We start from the raw sequence: 18,988 nt of genomic DNA on the forward strand, positions 1-18,988 counted from the left end.
TGAATTCTACTTTATTATAATTCACCGTGCTCATGATAATAAGTAATGAGTGATACCCTTAAGATAAAAAGGAGGTAAGATGTGAATTTAGGGAACTAAAGAAAATCAGTTCGGTTCAGTCACTCAGTCATGTCCAACTCTTTGCGACCCCATAGACTGCAGCATGCCAGGCTTCTCTGTCCATCACCAACTCCAGGAGCCTACTCAAATTCATGTCCATCACATCGGCAATGCCATCCAACCATCTCATCCTCTGTCGTCCCCTTCTCCTCCCACCTTCAATCTTTCCCAACATCAGGGTCTTTTCCAGTTAGTCGGTTCTTCTCATCAGGTGGCCAAAGTATTGGAGTTTCAGCTTTAGCATCAATCCTTCCAATGAATATTCAGGACTTATTTCCTTTAGGATTGATGGATTGGATCTCTTTGCAGTCCAAGGGACTCTCAAGAGTCTTCTCCAACACCACAGCTCAAAAGCATCAATTCTTCAGTGCTCAACTTTCTTTATAGTATCTTTACACAAGAATTTAGGGGCTTCCCTGGGGGCTCAGCAGTAAAGAATCTGCCTGCCAATGCAAGAGATGCAGGTTCGATTCCTGGGTTGAGAAGATCCCCTGGAGAGGGAAGTGGCACCCCACTCCAGTATTCTTGCCTGGGAAGTCCATGGACAGAGGAGCCTGGTGGGTTACAGTCGATGGGGTCGCAAAGCGTCGGACACGACTGAGTGACTGAACTGAACTGAACTGAAACACTTATGAAACAGCGTTTTACCTTTTTTCTCCATGTAGACTGTTGTTGTTGTTGTTGTCTAATGTTTAATTGCTAAGTTGTGTCCCACTCTTTTGCCACCCTGTTACCGGTAGCCAACTAGGCTCTTCTGTCCTTGGGATTTCCCAGGCAAGAGTGCTGAAGTGGGCTGCCATTTTCTTCTCCAGGGAATCTTCCTGACCCAGGAATCAAACCCAAGTCTCTTATGCCTCCTGCATTGGCATGCAGATTCTTTACCACTGAGCCACCAGGGAACCCGTCTCCATGTAGATACAAGGAAGCTAAATTACCACCCCTTGAAATACTCAAGCAGTTATTTTCTCTAGGTATATTATACATACATTTAGAGCAGAGTTTCCCAAACTATTTATGGTGACCGATTTTTTTAATCTCTTCTGGACATATACCATTTTAAAATGAAAAAGAGAGCACTGAAAAAATAAAATTGAGGGAAAAACAGAAAAAAAAAAAAAAGAAGGCAAAGTGTGTTATGATCAGATTCAACAGACATAGAATTACTCTGTCAAACTATTATACTATGCTGTGCTGTTCCGTTGCTAACTTGTATCTGACTCTTTTACGACCCCATAGAACGTAGCCCACCAGACTCCTCTGTTTATGGGATTTCTCAGGCAAGAATACTCGAGTGGGCTGCCATTTCCTTCTCCATGGGATCTTCCTGACCTAGCGATTGAACCCACATCCCCTGCTTGGCAGGCAGATTCTTTACCACTGAGACACCTGGGAAGCCCCCCAACACTATTTTTTTGTTGTTATTCAGTCGCTCAGTTGTGTCTGACTCTTTGCAACCCCATGGACTGCAACACACCAGGCTTCCTTGCCCTTCACCATCTCCCAGAGCTTACTCAAACTCATGTCCATTGAGTTGGTGATGCCATCCAACCATCTCATCCTCTGTCGTCCCCTTCTCCTGCCTTCAATCTTTCCTAGCATCCTGGTCTTTTCTAATGAGTCAGCTCTTCGCATCAGGTGGTCATAGTATTGGAGCTTCAGCCTCAGCATCATTCCTTCCAGTGAATATTCAGGATTGATTTAGATGTTTCTAAATGCTTCCTCTATTTCTGTGCTCATCTCCGGACAGTTGTCTGTCCATTCTACATTCCCACCAGCAATGTATAAGAATTCCAGTTGCCTCACATCCTTTCCAATATAGTTCTTGGTATGGTTTGTCTTTTTATTTTTAGTAAGTAGTGGTATTTCAATATGCTTTTAATTTTCATTTCCCTAGTGAGGCCAGTCATCTTTTACTCTACTTACTGGTCATTCATATATCTTCTTTTATGAAGATCCTTTGCCCCATTGTTAAAGCCTGGTTATTTGCCTTTGCGTTACTGAATCATAAGATTCTTCATACATTCTAAAAACAAGTTGTTTATGATATATGCTTTACAAATATTTCTTCCCAGCCAGTAGCTTGTCTTTCTTCTTCATTGTCCTTTTAAAAGAACAGAAGTTTTTGTTCTATTTTGTTCTCTCTCTTTTCTTTTTTCGTGATTCATGTTTATCAAGGCCTAGGAAAGCTTTATTTAACTTAAAGTCACAAAATTTCTCCTATGAGTCTTAGAGTTTTACATTTAGGTTTCTGGTTCATGGTCCATTTAGACTTAATGCTTAAAGTGTGAGGTAAGTGTGGAGATTCATTTTTCCCATATGGTTACCCAGTTATCCCAGCAACATTTGAAAATAATTATCCTACCCCACTGGCTTACCTTGGCATCTTTATCAAAAATCAACTGAATGTGTAGTAAGTATGGACCTATTTTGGGAATTTTTATTTTGTTCCATTGGCCTATATGTCTATCCTTAAATCAGTATCATCCTTCCTTGAATTGATTGCTGAAGATTTATAGTAAATCTTGAAATCAGGTAGTGTAAATCATCTAAAAATTGCTCTTCTTTTTAAAAGTCTTTTAGGTTCATTTAGTCATTTGTATTTTCAAAAATACTTTTTAGAATCAACTTGTCAAGTTTTTTTAAAAAACCTCATGGAATTTTCATTGTTTCCGTGTTGTATCTATGTATTATTAAGGGGAGATTATTATGGGAAAAACCCTAACAATTTTGAGTTTTCAAATCCATGAACATGGTATATGTCCCTATTTATTTCGGTCATTAGTTTCTCTTAGCAGTTTCTTATAGCATTTAATGTATATGTTTTTGTCTACATATTTGTTAAATCTGTCTCTAAGTAGTTTATATTTTTTAATCATATCATAAGTGGCATTTATTTTAATTACAGTCGTTAATTGCTAGTATATGGAAATAAAACTGATTATTTTATGTTGACTTTGAATCTTGTGACCTCGTTAAACTTAATTTTTATTTCTAGTTAACCCAAATAGATGTTAATCAATTTTATTGATTATTTTCAAAGAAATAGATTTGATCTTCTCTATTATTTGTCCATTTTCAATTTCCATGATTTCTGTCTTATCTTTATTATTTCCTTTCTTCTGCTGGCAGGTCAGTAGCAGCCATTTTTCTGACACTAACTTAGTCCCCCTACTGACACATAACTCTTTTGGGGATTTCATCCAGTGCCCCAGATTACCTGAGGACTCCTCATGCCAACTGGTGGGAATATGAGCAATCCTAGGCTTCAGTGAAAGTGAAAGGGGCTTCCCTTGTGGCTCAGCTGGTAAAGAATTTGCCTGCAGTGTGGGAGACGTGGGTTTGATCCCTGAGTTGGGAAAATCGCCTGGAGAAGGGAAACGCTACCCACTCCAGTATTCTGGCCTGGAGAATTCCACGGGCTCTACAGGTACAAAGTGTCAGACACGACTGAGCGACTTTTACTTTCACTTCGTGAGCTCCAGGAAGTTATCTGCCTACTGACCTCCAATACCTCTTTCCCTGGCTTTGGAGAGTTCCTTCTTATACATGTGCCAGTTAGCATTCAGTCACGCGTTTGGGGAGACCCCTCTGCAGACCTCCTAAGCTCACTCTCTATGCCGTGCCTTCTGCCCTGCTTCAGTCCCACAAACTCTGATCTCTTTCACCTCAAGACTGTCAGGTTGTGTGTGGCTTTCCTATTTCTACTCTGTGACCCAGAAACTTCTCCCAGGCAGTAAGGTGGGGCAATAGGATAGCTCATCTATTTGTTTTTTTGACCTTTTAGAGATTACAGTCCTGCATTATCTATTTTACATTTTCTGAAAAACACTGTTTTGTATTCGTGTGTGTGTTTATGTGTGTGTGTGAGAGAGAGAGAGAGTGAGAAGAGAAAGAGCAGGATCCCTTCATGGACAAAAGCCAAGTCAACCTATAAAAGAGTTTTTTCACAAAAACATCCCAGCCTTTTAGTATTAGCCCTGTTGCAGGTCTTATCACAATATAAAACATTTATTAGAAGGGTGTAATCAACAGGTTACATTAGCATAGACAAATATCTGGATTCCTATTTGGTCTGACTTTGAAATTATTTCTGAGTGTATATGCTTGAGTATACCTTTCAGCTATCATCCAGAATTACTTATGATTTATATTAGTGTAGCATGTTATTTGAGGTTATTGTTAATTGTTATAATCCAAAGGATAATCATACCTGGCATTCCTTACTGAGACTTGTGGCAGTGGACATACAGAAAGGTAAAATAAACAGTTTTAATATATTATTTGTTTTTCAGAAGGAAGCCTTATAATTCAGAATCAGTGAGAGGTTATTTCTTTTTGATGCAGTTCTCAATAAGATTATCCATAAAATAGCTGGTATGAATTGAAATAAATACAATTTAAAAACAATCCATAGTAGTCATAATAAACTTTAAACCTGAGTAAGCAGAGAAATTACATGACTATAATTCTGTGTCATAATGCTGCTGCTGCTGCTAGGTCGCTTCAGTCGTGTCCGACTCTGCGCGATCCCATAGACGGCAGCCCACCAGGCTTCCCTGTCCCTGGGATTCTCCAGGCAAGAATACTGGAGTGGGTTGCCATTTCCTTCTCCAGTGCATGAAAGTGAAGTTGCTCAGTCGTGCCTGACTCTTAGCGACCTCGTAGACTTCAGCCTACCAGGCTCCACCGTCCATGGGATTTTCCAGGCAAGAGTACTGGAGTGTGTTGCCATTGCCTTCTCTGGTCATAATGTTAGACTCCTTTAATTAATAAAATGCTGGAATTTTACATTGTGAAGAATAAAGGATAGGAAACTAAAAGAATAAAAGGAAGAATTTAAAATTAAAAGAAAATTAAGACTAAGAAAAAGGAGATCACTTCCTTCTAAAGTTTTTACTGTACCTATAATTTATTTTATCATTAGATAGCCTATTATTTTATAAGAAAGAAAATTTATATTTATAGGAAATTATAAATTATATATGCATTATTTTCTTTAGCATTAGTATTGGTGAGGTATCCATGTATGTTTTTCTATAGAAATTTAAAATATTTTAACTTTCTGAAATCATAACATAAAATAAAATTTGAAATTATTATATTAAACAATTATGGGAGCACCATTACTTTCTCTTTCCATTCTCTATCATTTTTTATTATCTCTTTGCCAAAAATGTCAGTATAGAAAATGAGTCAACTACAGAAAATGAGAAAAAAATAATTGAGACAGGAGTCTCAAAACAAGATAAATGAACAATTCCAAAGAAATATATTCAAAGCCACTTGAAAATAGCTTGAGGAAAGGATTAAAAGTGATCCATTAATTTATTAATAGTTAAGATTCTGTTGAGGTATTTTTCAGAAAGGGAATGAGGCCATCTAGCCCAGTAGAATTATTTTACCTTTTTGTTTCACTTCAAAAGGAGAGGCCCCATCCTGTATGATTCTGATATTCGCCATTTCCATCTTCCCCTCTGGGCCAGAATTAGCAATCTAGTCGATCCCATCTTTAGCAGTTGTGAGAATGCTGTTTCAAAGTCACAAGGCTGTCCAGAAGCAGGGCTGAAATAAAGCCTGTTTCTGTCTTCGTCTGTTTTGGCTGCTTTAACAGAATACCATAGACTGAGTGGCTTACAAACAGAAATTTATTTCTCACAGTCTGGAGCTGGCAAGTCTAAGATCAAGGTGCTGGCGGATTCAGTGTCTGAGGGCTAAATTCCCGGTTCATAGACACTGAACCCTCACATGGCAGAAATGGCAGAGGAGCTCTTTGGGGTCTCTTTTTTAAGGGCACTAATCCCATTCATAAGGGCTTCACTCGCATGACCCCATCACCTTCTAAAAGCTCTACCTCCTTACCATCAGAATTTGGGGGTAACACAAACATTCCATAGCAGTTTCCTTTTTCACAGGAGTGACTTTTCTCAGCCCAGGTGAACTTTGTTTCAGAAAGCATGAGATATCCATAGTTGAAAAGGAAATAAAAAATTGTTGCATCAGTCAAGAAGAAAAGGAAGTCTTTTTCTCTCTTGTTATATTTGTTTCCTGTTCTATTACACCCTTTCCTCTTTTATACTTATTCAACACTATGCCCTAAACAAGTTTTTACTCTGAAAGATAGTGTGATTTTGGTATATATCATTAGTTGCAGAGAAAGTCTCTGAACTTCTTTGATCATTAACTCCCATCAGTAAAACTTTCTTAGCATAGAACCCAAATATATACATTTATTTCTAAATTAGGTAATAAATCACTATACTTACGTGCTTTGCACATTTGACAAAAGTAGAAATATTTAAAGAACTATATACATAGATATCGATTCTAAGATTTTCTTCCCCTTCAGAGGAGAGTCCTGTCTGCCAGGTCAGAGATCACCAAGAATATGGTCATTATGGTCTACTGGTCCATCAAGTATACATAGATACCTAACAGTGTACACGACCTTGACTTGAGCCCTTTGAGAACATTAGAGTTTATCACAAAAGAGATGCTCAACCAAATTCAGTGTAACCCTTAGCATTCCAAAGTGTTAATAGCTCAATTGTGTCCAACTCTTTGCGACCCCGTGGACTGTATAGCCTTCCAGGCTCCTCTGTCCATGGAATTCTCCAGGCAAGAATACTGACGTGGATTGCCATTCCCTTCTCCAGGGCATCTTCCCAACCCAGGGATCGAACTTGGGTCTCTCGCATTGCAGGCAGATTCTTTACCCTCTGAGCCACTAGGGAAGCCCCTTAGTGTTCCAAACGTAGAGGCAAATTAAGAAATAAAATTGCCATTTGCACCAAATGTAGTAGTAAATGTACAGACATAGTAAATGCAGTAAAGACGATCATATTAATTAAACAAAATTCAAAACGGAGCAGTCATTGGCAGCATGTAATCTACATGCTAGATGTTATTCACTGGAGTGAACAGAAACCATTTACACATTCTTCAGAGGTACGGAAGCTTCAGACTATGAATTCTCCTTGACATGGGCTTTTGGTTACCTACCTAATGGAAGAGGACTCCTTTGTGAAGTTACAGCCCTGGAGATAGACTTATTTTGCCAGGGCAGACATTGTCATTCACTAAACCTGCTGTCCTATTGCAGGGGCTGTCTCACTCACAGGGCTTAACCAAATGCCGTTTTAATAATTTCCTTCCTGTACCAAAGACCTAGGTCCATGCATGGCAGTGACTCTTAATAAACATTCCATTTCCCATCATTGACATTATTTAGAAAGCATCTACCAGAACTTTGAAAGTGTTAATCACTCAGTTGTGTCCAGCTGTTTTTGACCCCATGGACTATAGCCCGCCAGGCTCTTCTCTCCATGGAATTCTCCAGGGGAGAATACTGGAGTGGGTAGCCATTCCCTTCTCATGGGGATCGTCCCAACTCAGGAATCGAACCCATGTCTCGTGCATTGGCAGGAAGATTCTTTTCCTTCTGAGCCAACTTTGAGTAGTCCTAAAAGGCTTAAGTAAGTTGCATCAGCAAATGAGAGTAACCATAAGACCAAAGCAGATTTATGTTACACTGGCTCAGACTAGAAGGTGTCCCTGCTGTTAGATCAAAGCACACAGACCTAGAAACACTATGAAATTAAAAGATTTATTTGCAATAAGAAGATGACATTTATAAATTAGATAAAATCTGTAATACATTGCCAGAGTGGGATGATTTGCTTAGATGGAAAATACTAGAGACATACGTAAGCCAGAATCTCTAGCTTGGTATACTGACTAGAATCCCTGCTCTCCAGGGATCTAGACGAGTTTGCAAAGCTTCCTCAGGTCAGAGGGCAGCTCCACCAATGGCTGAAACTAGTCCTTTATCATAAAAAGCAGGAGCTGAAAAGCAATCAGGGCATGATGCTGCTATTTTCACTGCTCTTACAATTCCCAGCAGGATCTTGAAAAACACCAAATGACTTCTCATATTCCCACTCCTCCCATCTGCTAAGCTGAGACCAACACTAATTATCACATACTGTATTCATCTCTCACAATTACAGGAGACTTGGATTATCTCAAATTTGTAGAAATATAACTTGAGGAGTTATTCTATAAACAATAGGTTCTGAAAGGCACTTTTTTGTTGTGGAACATTTCTGATGGCCAGTAAGTACAGATAGAAAACAGAAATAAAAATATAATTTTAAATTGGTTGTGTATTAGAATGTTATTTGCACCATACCCATGGTATGTGGCCAAGTTTCTCCATAAGAACTTGAAGTGACCTCACAATGGAATTTGGATTTAATGAGTTTTTAGAAATGAGGGGCCAAGTTGCCAGCCCTACTTTGGGCTATGGTAAAATCAGAAATTAAAGCCCACCTTGCTTGAAAACATTTAGCTGTGTCTCTCCTCTCCAGTAATCTCTCAGTAAAAGTTACATTATGGGAATTCCCTGGCAGTCCAGTGGTTAGGAATCCTCACTTCACTGTAGGGAACACAGGTTCCATTCCTGGGGAGGAAACTAAGATACCATATGCCATGCAGTGTGGCCAGAAAAGAAAAAAGCAACCTTTATGTTGGTATTTTCCTTTTAAAAAAACATAAAAATCTTTTAGATAGTTTATGTCATTCTACCTAATGGAACCTGTACTTAGCATAAGAAGATTTTTCTAAGAAGCAATGTATCAAAACTAGGAGTATTGTCCTGGAAAGAGAGTGCTGCAAAGAAGGAGAGTCATTTGGGAACACTTTGGAGATCAGAGCCGAGTGCTCGATCATTTGACAATATGTGTTGACTAGCTCTTGGTTCTCTTAACTGATTGACCTTGATGTTCCATAGGTGGCATCACCTTAAACATCTAAAACTCTGGCTTCTTCCTCCACACAGTGGGTCCAGTGGTGGTTTTAGTTGGATAAGATTATGGAGTTTTGATCCATAACTTAGCATCAACTGAGCCTAGGTAGTTTTAATGAATCAGTATCATCACTATTATTTGTTTCTGAACATTAAAATTGATTGGGAGGCTAATGAGTTTTGGACGCAGACAGCATTGGGTGTGAATCCTGGATCTGCCAATTACTATCTGACCTTTATCAAAACATTTCTCTCTGTGTTTCAGCTTCCTCATCAATAAAGAGGACAAAGTAACACTGATAGCAATCGATATAACAGTAGTGGTCTATATACATGGGTCTATAGCCAGTGCTAGGAGAGCCTATGATACATCATAGGTACTCAGTAAATGCTATTTCCTCTCTTTCGCTCCCTCTTCCTTTCTGTGTTTGGGTAGAGAAGAGCTTTGTGCCTTTGTAGTCGGTCTCTTTGCATGACTCAGACTATCAGTTGTTGATATCTGTGCTAGAAATGACTGCATGTCCCTGATTTTGTCATAGTTCTAGAAGTTTAGATGAAGTCCACGCCTAACAGGAGTGAGGAATCCAGGCTACCTTTTCCTTCTCGGTGCTCCTTGGCACATGCTTCAATCATAGAACTAATCACACTATTTTGAAATCATTTGTGAGTCAGTGTGATTTTTTCCCTCCTCCAAGACAGAGCCAGGGTTCCATTTATCTCCAGCTTCCCCATCCCTAGCACAGGGTGTGCCCCTGCTTATGCTATGGTTGCTTCATGCTGCTCCTCTGCAAAAAGTGTCCACGTAGACCTGTTCTGTTCCATCTGACCAGTAAACGAGTAAACGTGGTTCAAAGTGCCCAGGCTTCTTTGAAGGACACACACACACACACAGACTTTGGGTGCTTCGTTTTAAAAGGGAACCAGGTATTAGGCAGTCCAATTTTTTGAGAGTTTTATGGAGAATATTCCCTTGGGATTGTCTCCCACAGGCACAGAGGTCTACATGCCTCAGCAGTTGGTACTGACTCCTTATCTATGCCCAGCCCAGGGATAAAGCAGAGTGGTATCTACCAAGGAGCACGTTCTCAGTTTGAAGGGACTCAAGGGCATGAGCACCCTGGAAACAGTAAATTTAGGATACATGAGTTACTGATAAGGAGTAGTACTAGTATTAGTTGTAACTCGTGAGCACAACTACACTAATTTAATTCTCACCCTTTGTATAATTCAGTTGTCAAAGGTGATGGGAAAAAGGATGCACACTACAGAAATTTGGAGATTCAGGATCAGCGTGGGTTGAAAATGATTTCATGTACAAAAATAATTACAATAATAATTAGCATTTGCATCATGCCTTGCGATTTACTAAGTGCTTTTACAGCATCTTGTAATTTTGAAAAGTTATAAATTAGTTCTTGGATACTATCTGATGCCAGTATTAAGCCTCCATGCCAAAGGCTGAAAGTTGTAAGATTTGATTTAGGGAACAGTGAAAAAAGACAGGATTATTAACGCATTGAAAGGGAGAAAATCAGCCAAACTCATTGGCAGAGAAATAGATTTACTTGGCATTTTAGAAACTCAAAAACATATCTTGTAAAAGAAGCAGTTGGCCCATATTTTGATTTCATGGTGCTTGGCACTATTTATTTTTTAAATTCTTTTGGGCAGAGTTTTTGATGTGCAATTACAATGATGAAGTTTGCTTAGCGGGAGCCAAAAGATTCACAAAACCAGAGGACATCTGATCCTTATTTAAGGGTAAAACCTAGAATTATCTGATGAAACCACTGGCTGTAAGTAGAAGCATAGTTAGAGGGGAAATACGAGGAGCTGATTAATATTTCGCTTTAAAACGCAGGTGTCTGTTTCCTAGAGGGAATCTAGATTGATCTGAAGAATGTTCACTACAGCCCTAGCTCCTTCTCACAACCACAGCTAAAGGCTGGACTTTCTGTCTCATAAACAGCCTAATGTAGAAACACACATGAGCTAATAAAACACAAATGTGAGTGAGAATTAGCCATGAAGATGGAAGACAGCCCCACCTGCCTACCCCTCCTCTCCCTCCGTCCCTTTTCTGCCTCCTGCCGGGCCTTTCCTTCAAAACACGCAAGGGTACCCATCCTGCCAGGGCAGGGGGACACGTTATTGCCTAGACCAACAGCCGAGCTCTGCCAAGTCAGGTTACTGGATCACACAGGAAGCCAAAATCATCTAGACAGCCACGAAGTCAGCCCGAGAGCTGCGCGCGGGTGTCGCTGGCTCACTGGTAAGCCTTTCCAGATGTGGCAGCCGCGCGGGCCTGGCGCGGGGCCAGGCGGCCGCCTGCAGTCGGCGCTCCCCGGGCCGCGGCGCGAGCCCAGCCGCAATGCCCGGCTCCTGAGGGCGCGGGGCTCGCGCGCGGCTCGCTCGCCCCCGGGCCCGGCGCGCACGCACCCCGGCCGCCTCGCACGGCGACCGCCCGCCGCCGGGGAGGGACCGCCGCAGGAGCGAGCCCCGCGGGAGGGTTGCCGCGCCGGGGCTGCGCTGAAGTCCGCTGCGGCCGCGGCGGATGGGGGACCCCGAGGCCCACGTGATGGCGCGGCCCCCGAGAGCCCCTCTCCGGAGGTCCTTCAGTGATCACATCCGAGACTCCACGGCCAGAGCCCTGGATGTCATTTGGAAAAACACCCGAGACAGGCGGCTGGCAGGTGAGAGGCGAAGAGGGGCGGGCGAGGACGAGAGGTCTGAAAAGGAAAACAATTAAATATACAGGCGCAGTTATTAACTCGGATCATGCATGAGCTCGTCAACGGGGTGAAGTTCATCACTGTCATGGCAAGGATTTCAGTCTCCCTTGTTCTGAGGTTTAGCTTTTCTGGAGTGATTTTTTTTTTTTTTTTGAAACTCCAGTGCCTCTCTGGTTTCTGGTCTGATTATTTCTAGATAAGGTTTTATGAGAGGTTTTGTGGGTTTTTTTTTTTTTTAACCTTGAAAACAAAAGCAAGGACCTTTCAAATGTCAGGGAATCAGTGGTGATGAACAACACCAGGCAAAAGCACCGAGGTCGGATGGGCCGGGGAGGGTGGGCTGTGGAGCTGGTCTGGTGCGGTGGCCTGGCCTATGCAGAGAGGGGCCTGGGAGGCTGAGTGGCAGGGGAGTCATCTATGCAGCCCGGTGAAAGCCTGCTGGTATTTCCTCTGGCAGCCTGGGGCTGCTCTGAGTTCCAAGAGGGCGTCAGGTATGCTGGAGGTAGGCGTTTGAAATATAATAAAACATAAATACAGTATGCAGTTCACACGTTCTAGGGTTCATGTGACAGAGACAGAATGGCAGACTGTTTGAAAGGGTATGTTAAGGAAAAGGGAACCTCTGCCTGATTGTGGTGTTAAGAATATTCATAAATTGATTTAAAAAATAGTTTCTCACAATAAGAAACAAAACCTCTCTGTATCCAGGGAAGGCACCCCAATAGTGTTTAATGGTTCCTTCTTGTTTGCTCTCCAAGTCTGTATACTTCTGCTATTTGCAAGGATGGGTCAAAGATTATGTTTTCTTAACCTTCTTGGTTAATCCAATTGTTTTTCCATAGAATGAATGAAGTTCTCAATCATTAAAAATATTGGATGTGGCCTCCAAGTGTCAATCCAGGTTTCTGTGCTATGTGTTCTTGATAAAAGGCCCTTTGACTTTGACCTAATTGTACTGACATGACTTGAAGAGGTGAAAGTTAAGGTTTGTGATTGTGATAAAGCAGATTAGGAAGATAACCTGCCAGTTACTTATCATTGTAGGCTATAAATTTGTCTCAAATGCCCACGAAAATCTTTCTGTTAAACTAAATAATACTGCTCAGAACTGGGAAAGAGTAAACAATGTCAAGTCTACCATAAGGTAGTGAAGAAAGAGTAAAACATTTTAAATTTAATAATTTTATTGTGGCTTTAGAGTAAAATATGATACCCTGAAGAAATCCAACTTTATAGTAAGTTTTTTTTTTTAAGTAGATTTGAGTAATAACAATTTCCAGTTGGCCAAAAGAAGTTTAAGACATAAGATATGGGAGTGTAAAATTCATGACTCTGTTGATTGACTTTTTTAAAAAATGGTTGCTTCACTGTTGCTTTTCTTGACAAATCCTTTGTCCCAAGTGAAAAGATTTCACAAATCATGCCTTATTAAAAATAACACAAAAATATTTTATTGTAGCTTGGTGCTCTAATTTGAAACTAGAGGTTGATTCAAACAGTCTTGCTTCCCAAACCTCCTCTTGAATTTTCATAAATGAAGAGCTTTTGACAGCAGTTGGTCTCTTAGAATAAGGATATTATCCCTAGAAAGTTATTGTCTCTTTGTCATTTGTCTGTTATATATTAATGGTCTGTATGGAGTCCAAAATATAGCACCTCATGAAGACCTTGTGGAGAAAAATAGTTACTTTTTACATGTGATAAAAATTAAACATTTCCCCAGCTCTAACAGCAAATGGGACTTTAGCTTTAGGTCTACTGAAGGAAGAAATTCAGTATTGTCAGGGTTCTCTAAGACAAATATGATCCTCTTTGGTAATTTACACAGTAGAATAGCCAGATATGATACTTGAACAAGAAAGGACTTTGGCTACCATAGCTAACTGTGATTGCTGGGGACTTGGACTCTTTCTGTGTCCTCTCTCCTGCTTGGCTCATAGCTCAATCAAGTGGAGACCTATTTGGTGCACCTCCAGACCTCAGGACACTTCTACGCTTTCCCTCAAATGTCTCCTCTGCACCTCCTCCCACTGGCCAAAGGCTAAATATTAGATGTTAATTATCCACAAAAAGCCACTTCTCTAAACATAAAATCCAGTCTTTATTCTACATCACACCACTTTGCCCTCTCTTGCAGAATGGAGGGCAGTAGAAAATCCAAACCGCCCACTTCTCTTGTGCTGTGAAGTTAATGAGGTGACAGGTAAAACGTGTTTGGAGGCCTCTAGAGGGAAATAACTTCTGTTAATAGTACCTGGAATGTTATTTCCATGATGGTCGTTACCTTGATGACTTTCACCAAGTTTCTCAAACACTAATCTGAGATTTCAGTTTCTTTCAGAGGTTTCACCTGACTGGAGTGTTTGGCCGTGGGACAGAGTTTTAAGTTTCCTTGTTAGGTATCTTCTTTCTCAATCAATGTAGGTCTCTGTTTTTCTCTCTCTTACACACATACACACATGCACACACACGCGCGCACACACACACACACACACTACATAACTTAGAAGCTCCTAGTTCTTCTACTCCAAATGGTGTTATATACGCCAACCATCATTTACCTCTCCTTGCCTTAAACTCTTATGTATAAAACAAATTCCATCTGTTATTTTTGAGGATCCACAGCCTTACATAAACGAAAGACGGAGTTGGTGCTTGCTGCTAGTGAAAGACCGGCAAGTTGCGAGGAGTGACAGAACAGACTGTCCTAACTGCACCCCCTTTATGTGTAATTGCTGGTTCTGCACAACCACAGCCACGGGGCTTCTCTGACTCCTCTCTGCAACCATTATTCTCAGCCTCTTTTCTTTCCTAAAAGCATAGGACAGCACTGTGTTTTCAGGGAATTAGAACTTTGAGGTTAACAGTGAGTGGCAGGTGGGGCTGACAGCCCTTCTCTGGACAAATGGTGCATCGGTCTTCCGTGTGTGCCGTGTCCTTGCCACTCTTCCCCGTGGGCTCAGGGGCATCTTGGCTATGGGGAGCATTTCACTCCTGAAAAACCTGTTGCCCCTTTAATCCTTTCATGTAGGACTTCACATTTTGGTGCCAATGGATCTCTTTAGCATTCTGGTGAAACCTCTGAATCACTTCCCAGAATAGTATTTTTAAACCTATTAATAAAATGTATAGAATTATAGCAGAAACCAATTAGAAGGAAATATAGGGATCAAGGTATTCAAACCCCAAATTTGTGATATGGCACTATAACATGAATGAATTCTATAACAGGATAATGTGTTCAAAACAGGTGCTACGTCGCTTCAGTCGTGTCTGACTCTTTGAGACCCTATGGACTGTAGCCCACCAGGCTTCTCTGTCCATGGGATTCAATATAGCGAATTAAATATAAATTTGATGTGTTTAAAAGATGTGGGTGTGCAGATTGTTACTGGAGCCATAATTAATAGCATTAAAGTGAACGACCATCCTTAATTTGTCTCCTTTTCACCAACCATCATAGAAAGGAAATCCTAGGCAACAACATCCGTATCTAGGTGGCACCATGCAGATCTTCAGCTTTCCTGTTTAGTGGCTGAACGGGGCCAGCAGCGTCCCATGAACATCTGTGGACAGAACTGCAGTCGTGTGTGATCTGGAGTGGGTGTGACAACTGCCATAACTATGGAGGAAGGCTGAGTGTAAATGATATTTTGTGATAACTGTAATGTGGTTTGGAAGAGTCTCACTTCCACTGGTGATGAAGTCACAGGGATACTAGCACCACTGTGTGTGGAATGGTGTCAATTTGTCAACATTCATAATTCAAAAAAATGCTACATCTCAGTTACGTTTAGTGACAATAAAAATGTCATTTTCCCCTCCAAGTTCATGGACACCTTGAATTCTCTCCATAGACCCTAAATTAAAAATGCCTGCTTGATGCTTACCATGGCTTTCAGATACTTTCAGTCAAAAATTCTTATTGCCTGAGATGCTAGCCTATCATACATGAGATGGCTGGAATCCTTTGATGTATATTTCACAAAGATCCACTAACAAGTTTAAACTGATGCACCAACAGGACACCCTCTAAGAAATTTAAAAAAAAAATTAAGATGAGAAAGACACAGAGAGACTGAAAGTAAGGCAAAATCCAGAGGACATATGTGTTATCTTTCATCAACTTGGAAAGTGGACTGAACAAATTAACCAAAAAGCAATAAAATATTAGCTTTTATTTAACCTGTAATAAGATAAAAACAGGGCTTCCCTGGTAGCTCAGTTGGTAAAGAATCCACCTGCAATGCAAGAGACCCTAGTTCAATTCCTGGGTTGGGAGGATCCCCTGGAGGAGGGCATGACAACCCACTCCAGTATTCTTTCCTGCAGAATCCCAAGGACAGGGGAGCCTGACAGGCTACAGCCCATGGGGTCGCAAAGAGTCGGACACAACTGAGCAACTAAGCACACACACACAAGATAAGAACAATTTCTATAGTGTAAGACATACTGATTTTTTAAAATATTCAATATATTCTTTTAGGGAAAGATGACATAAGGGGAATAAACCTAAATACTCCAACCTGTTATGAACACACATCACTAGTTCCATGGCTAAACATTAAAGAGAGGAGGAACCGAATTGCCTATGAAGAAATTAAGAAAATTTAGACCAGTCTCAGTGAGATCCCAGGGACAGTGGAGCCTGGTAGGCTGCCGTCTATGGGGTCACTCAGAGTCGGACACGACTGAAGCAACTTAGCAGCAGCAGCAGCAGTAAGATTCAATAGGCATAGAATAAATGCTTCAGATATCGATGTTAGATTAGAGCCCCCCTTCCCACCCCCGGGGATACTTTGTTGGATGTTCAGCATCTTCTATCTTTTGGAAAGTAGATTTTTACATTTCAGCTGACCAAATCTCCACTTCACCAGTGAAAAAGAATGCTTGACACACTGTGCAGTATATTGGCTCTGAATTCAGCAGGGCATCAAGAATTCTGGCCCATTTCCCGTGACAGGCAACCACAAACACTGACTCCTGTGAACTGTTTTCTACTCATTGGTTCACCGTGAAAAGCAAGTAAGGGCAAATAGAATGTCTTTTAACCAGGAATGATGTATGCCTCAAACTATGCAGGCTCCTCCAGTAAACAAAGGCTTCTCTAGAAGAATGCAACACTATAGAACATTTCAAAGGGCCTGAGAGACAACCATTAATGATGCTTCATGAGACACAGTCGCCTTCTGAAGGGTGGATATGAGCGTGTATTAAATTAGATATTACTATTTCAGTAAAAAAAAAAAAAGGCATTCTGATGTTGAGACCAACTTGAATGAGAGGAAATATAATATAGTTACTGAGCGAGCTGGCTGTGCTATCAGACTGCCTGGGTAACTTTGGGCAAGTCTGTTCCTCACCAATTTAAAAAGGGATGAAAATAGTATCTATGCCATAAATTGTTTTAAGGATCACGTGAGTTACTATGCAAAGTCCTCAGAAAAGTCATTGTCATAAGTAAACCCTCTGTCAGCTTTTGGTTGGTATAACTTCCTGTTTCCTTATGCTCTACTTGCAAGGAAGCTTTGCCCCTGGAGGGTGACACCTCAACATTTGCCTAAGTCTTTTGGGCAAAAGTAGTTCACCAGTCCTAAGGAAATGAAAAGAAAAGGTAACATTTGAATGGAACTTGGGATTTACTTCTGTACCTATGGTGCAAAACAAGAAGACTCTAACGAAGGTGGCTTTTACAGAACCTGGGTTGAAATCCAAAAAGAATTGACTAGAGGATAACTGTTTTCACACACTGATGAGGGAATCAGTCTTTGCATATGAGTTTGTCAGGCTAGATACATTATACAATATCTGAAAGTCTTCCCAAACGAGTTGGAACCTGCTTTGAAAATTGCTAGATAGTTGGAGCCAAACGTGGGAAAGAGCAGCAGCACCAGCAGGCGAGATCCAAGCATGTGGGCCAGCTCTGAAGTAGGAAAAAGTATGTTCAACATCAAGGCTGCCGCTTGAAAGAGATGGTTCTCACGCCTCCCTTTCTGGAGCGAAACTTCTGTAACTTTCTTCATCTAAAATAGTATGTCTCTCCAGAAAAGAATGGCATAAAATAGTATGTATGAACAGCCAGCATAGTTTGCCAAAGGTCATTATAATTACAATCATGAGATGTGTTCAAAGGCAGGGGCTTCATAGAAGGGTTGTATTTGTGACTTCCCAAGTGGCTTCCCTGATGGCTCAATCTGTAAAGAGTCTGCCTGCAGTTCAGGAAACCTTGATTCGATCCCTGGGTTGGAAATATTTCCTGGAGAAGGAAATGGCTACCCACTCCAATATTCTCACCTGGAGAATTCCATGGACAGAGGAGCCTGGTGGGCTGTAGTCCATGGGGTTGCAAAGAGTCGGACACAACGGAGTGACTGTTTCATATTAGTGACAGGTCTGCCTAAGCATTAGAATCTGTATCATGAAACCAAAACTGGATTTAAAAGAACATTCCACAGGAGGACCTCTATTCTAGAGGAATGATTAAGGAGTAGATTGAAGTCAAACTTGCCTTCTATGTGTTTTTCAATTTCTTGTTCCTGTCACTTAATAATAATAGGCCATTCTTGAAGAAAGAAAATATGCTGTTCACAAGGCGTGTGTTGGGGCTATTTACTTGTAATGATGATGTGTTCATATCGATCCTTCTGTGCTATTCCCACATTGCTTGTGAACAACCACTGATATTTATGAATCATTTTCCTGGAATTATTGATGAAGACCTAACCATGGAAAAAACCAAAGTTACTCATCCCTTTAATAATCAAACTAGCAACTACAGGACTACTGTTATATTCCTCAGGCAATCATCAAAGACAAAGCAGCTGGTATGAACTAATTTTTTGTAATATGAACTAAATATGGCACCCAGCCTGAGGTGGTTATTATCACTGGATGCATTCTTTATGACAAATAATATAATAACAATAACTAAGTTGTCATTTTAGTGTTTACCAAGTGCTTTAATCTTAAAAATGATCCTGAGAGGTATGTACTACTATTTTATTCCCATTTAAGCTAGGGTATTTTTGGCAGTACCTTAAAAATCCATTAATGAATGTCCATGGGCAAAAATCAGAAACATCCAAATATGCCATCATCATTAATTAATATCACAAATATGTATTGAAAATCTGTCATATGCGAAATGTCATGCTAAGCACCAGATAACTAACTAACAAGACAGACACAGTCCTTAACCACCAGCCATGAACATCACATCTGAATTCTACCTTTGAATTTAAGAGGGACCCAGCATGGGCAACATGAACCCCATTTTCTTAAGGAAGAACTGTGCAGTGTCTCTTGACTTTGAGAGAGGTCTAAAACTCGTCAC

General features: G+C 40.7%; 1 protein-coding gene across 4 annotated transcripts in view; it reads left to right on the forward strand.

The window, feature by feature from the left end:
- The window catches only part of DLC1 (DLC1 Rho GTPase activating protein), a 515,375-nt gene that overhangs the window by 319,717 nt on the left and 176,670 nt on the right, over window positions 1–18,988 (forward strand). The window contains exon 1 of one of the 4 annotated variants that reach the window (XM_040243177.1): window positions 11,478–11,616. The exons of the other annotated variants lie outside the window; for them this stretch is intronic. Coding sequence (XP_040099111.1) covers window positions 11,478–11,616 — 139 coding nt within the window. Of the gene's footprint in view, window positions 1–11,477; window positions 11,617–18,988 lie in introns of those variants that run through there. 4 annotated transcript variants of the gene reach the window in all.

This window comes from Oryx dammah, unplaced genomic scaffold, assembly GCF_014754425.2.
Source record: "Oryx dammah isolate SB20612 unplaced genomic scaffold, SCBI_Odam_1.1 HiC_scaffold_7, whole genome shotgun sequence".
Taxonomy (NCBI): Eukaryota; Metazoa; Chordata; class Mammalia; order Artiodactyla; family Bovidae; genus Oryx; species Oryx dammah.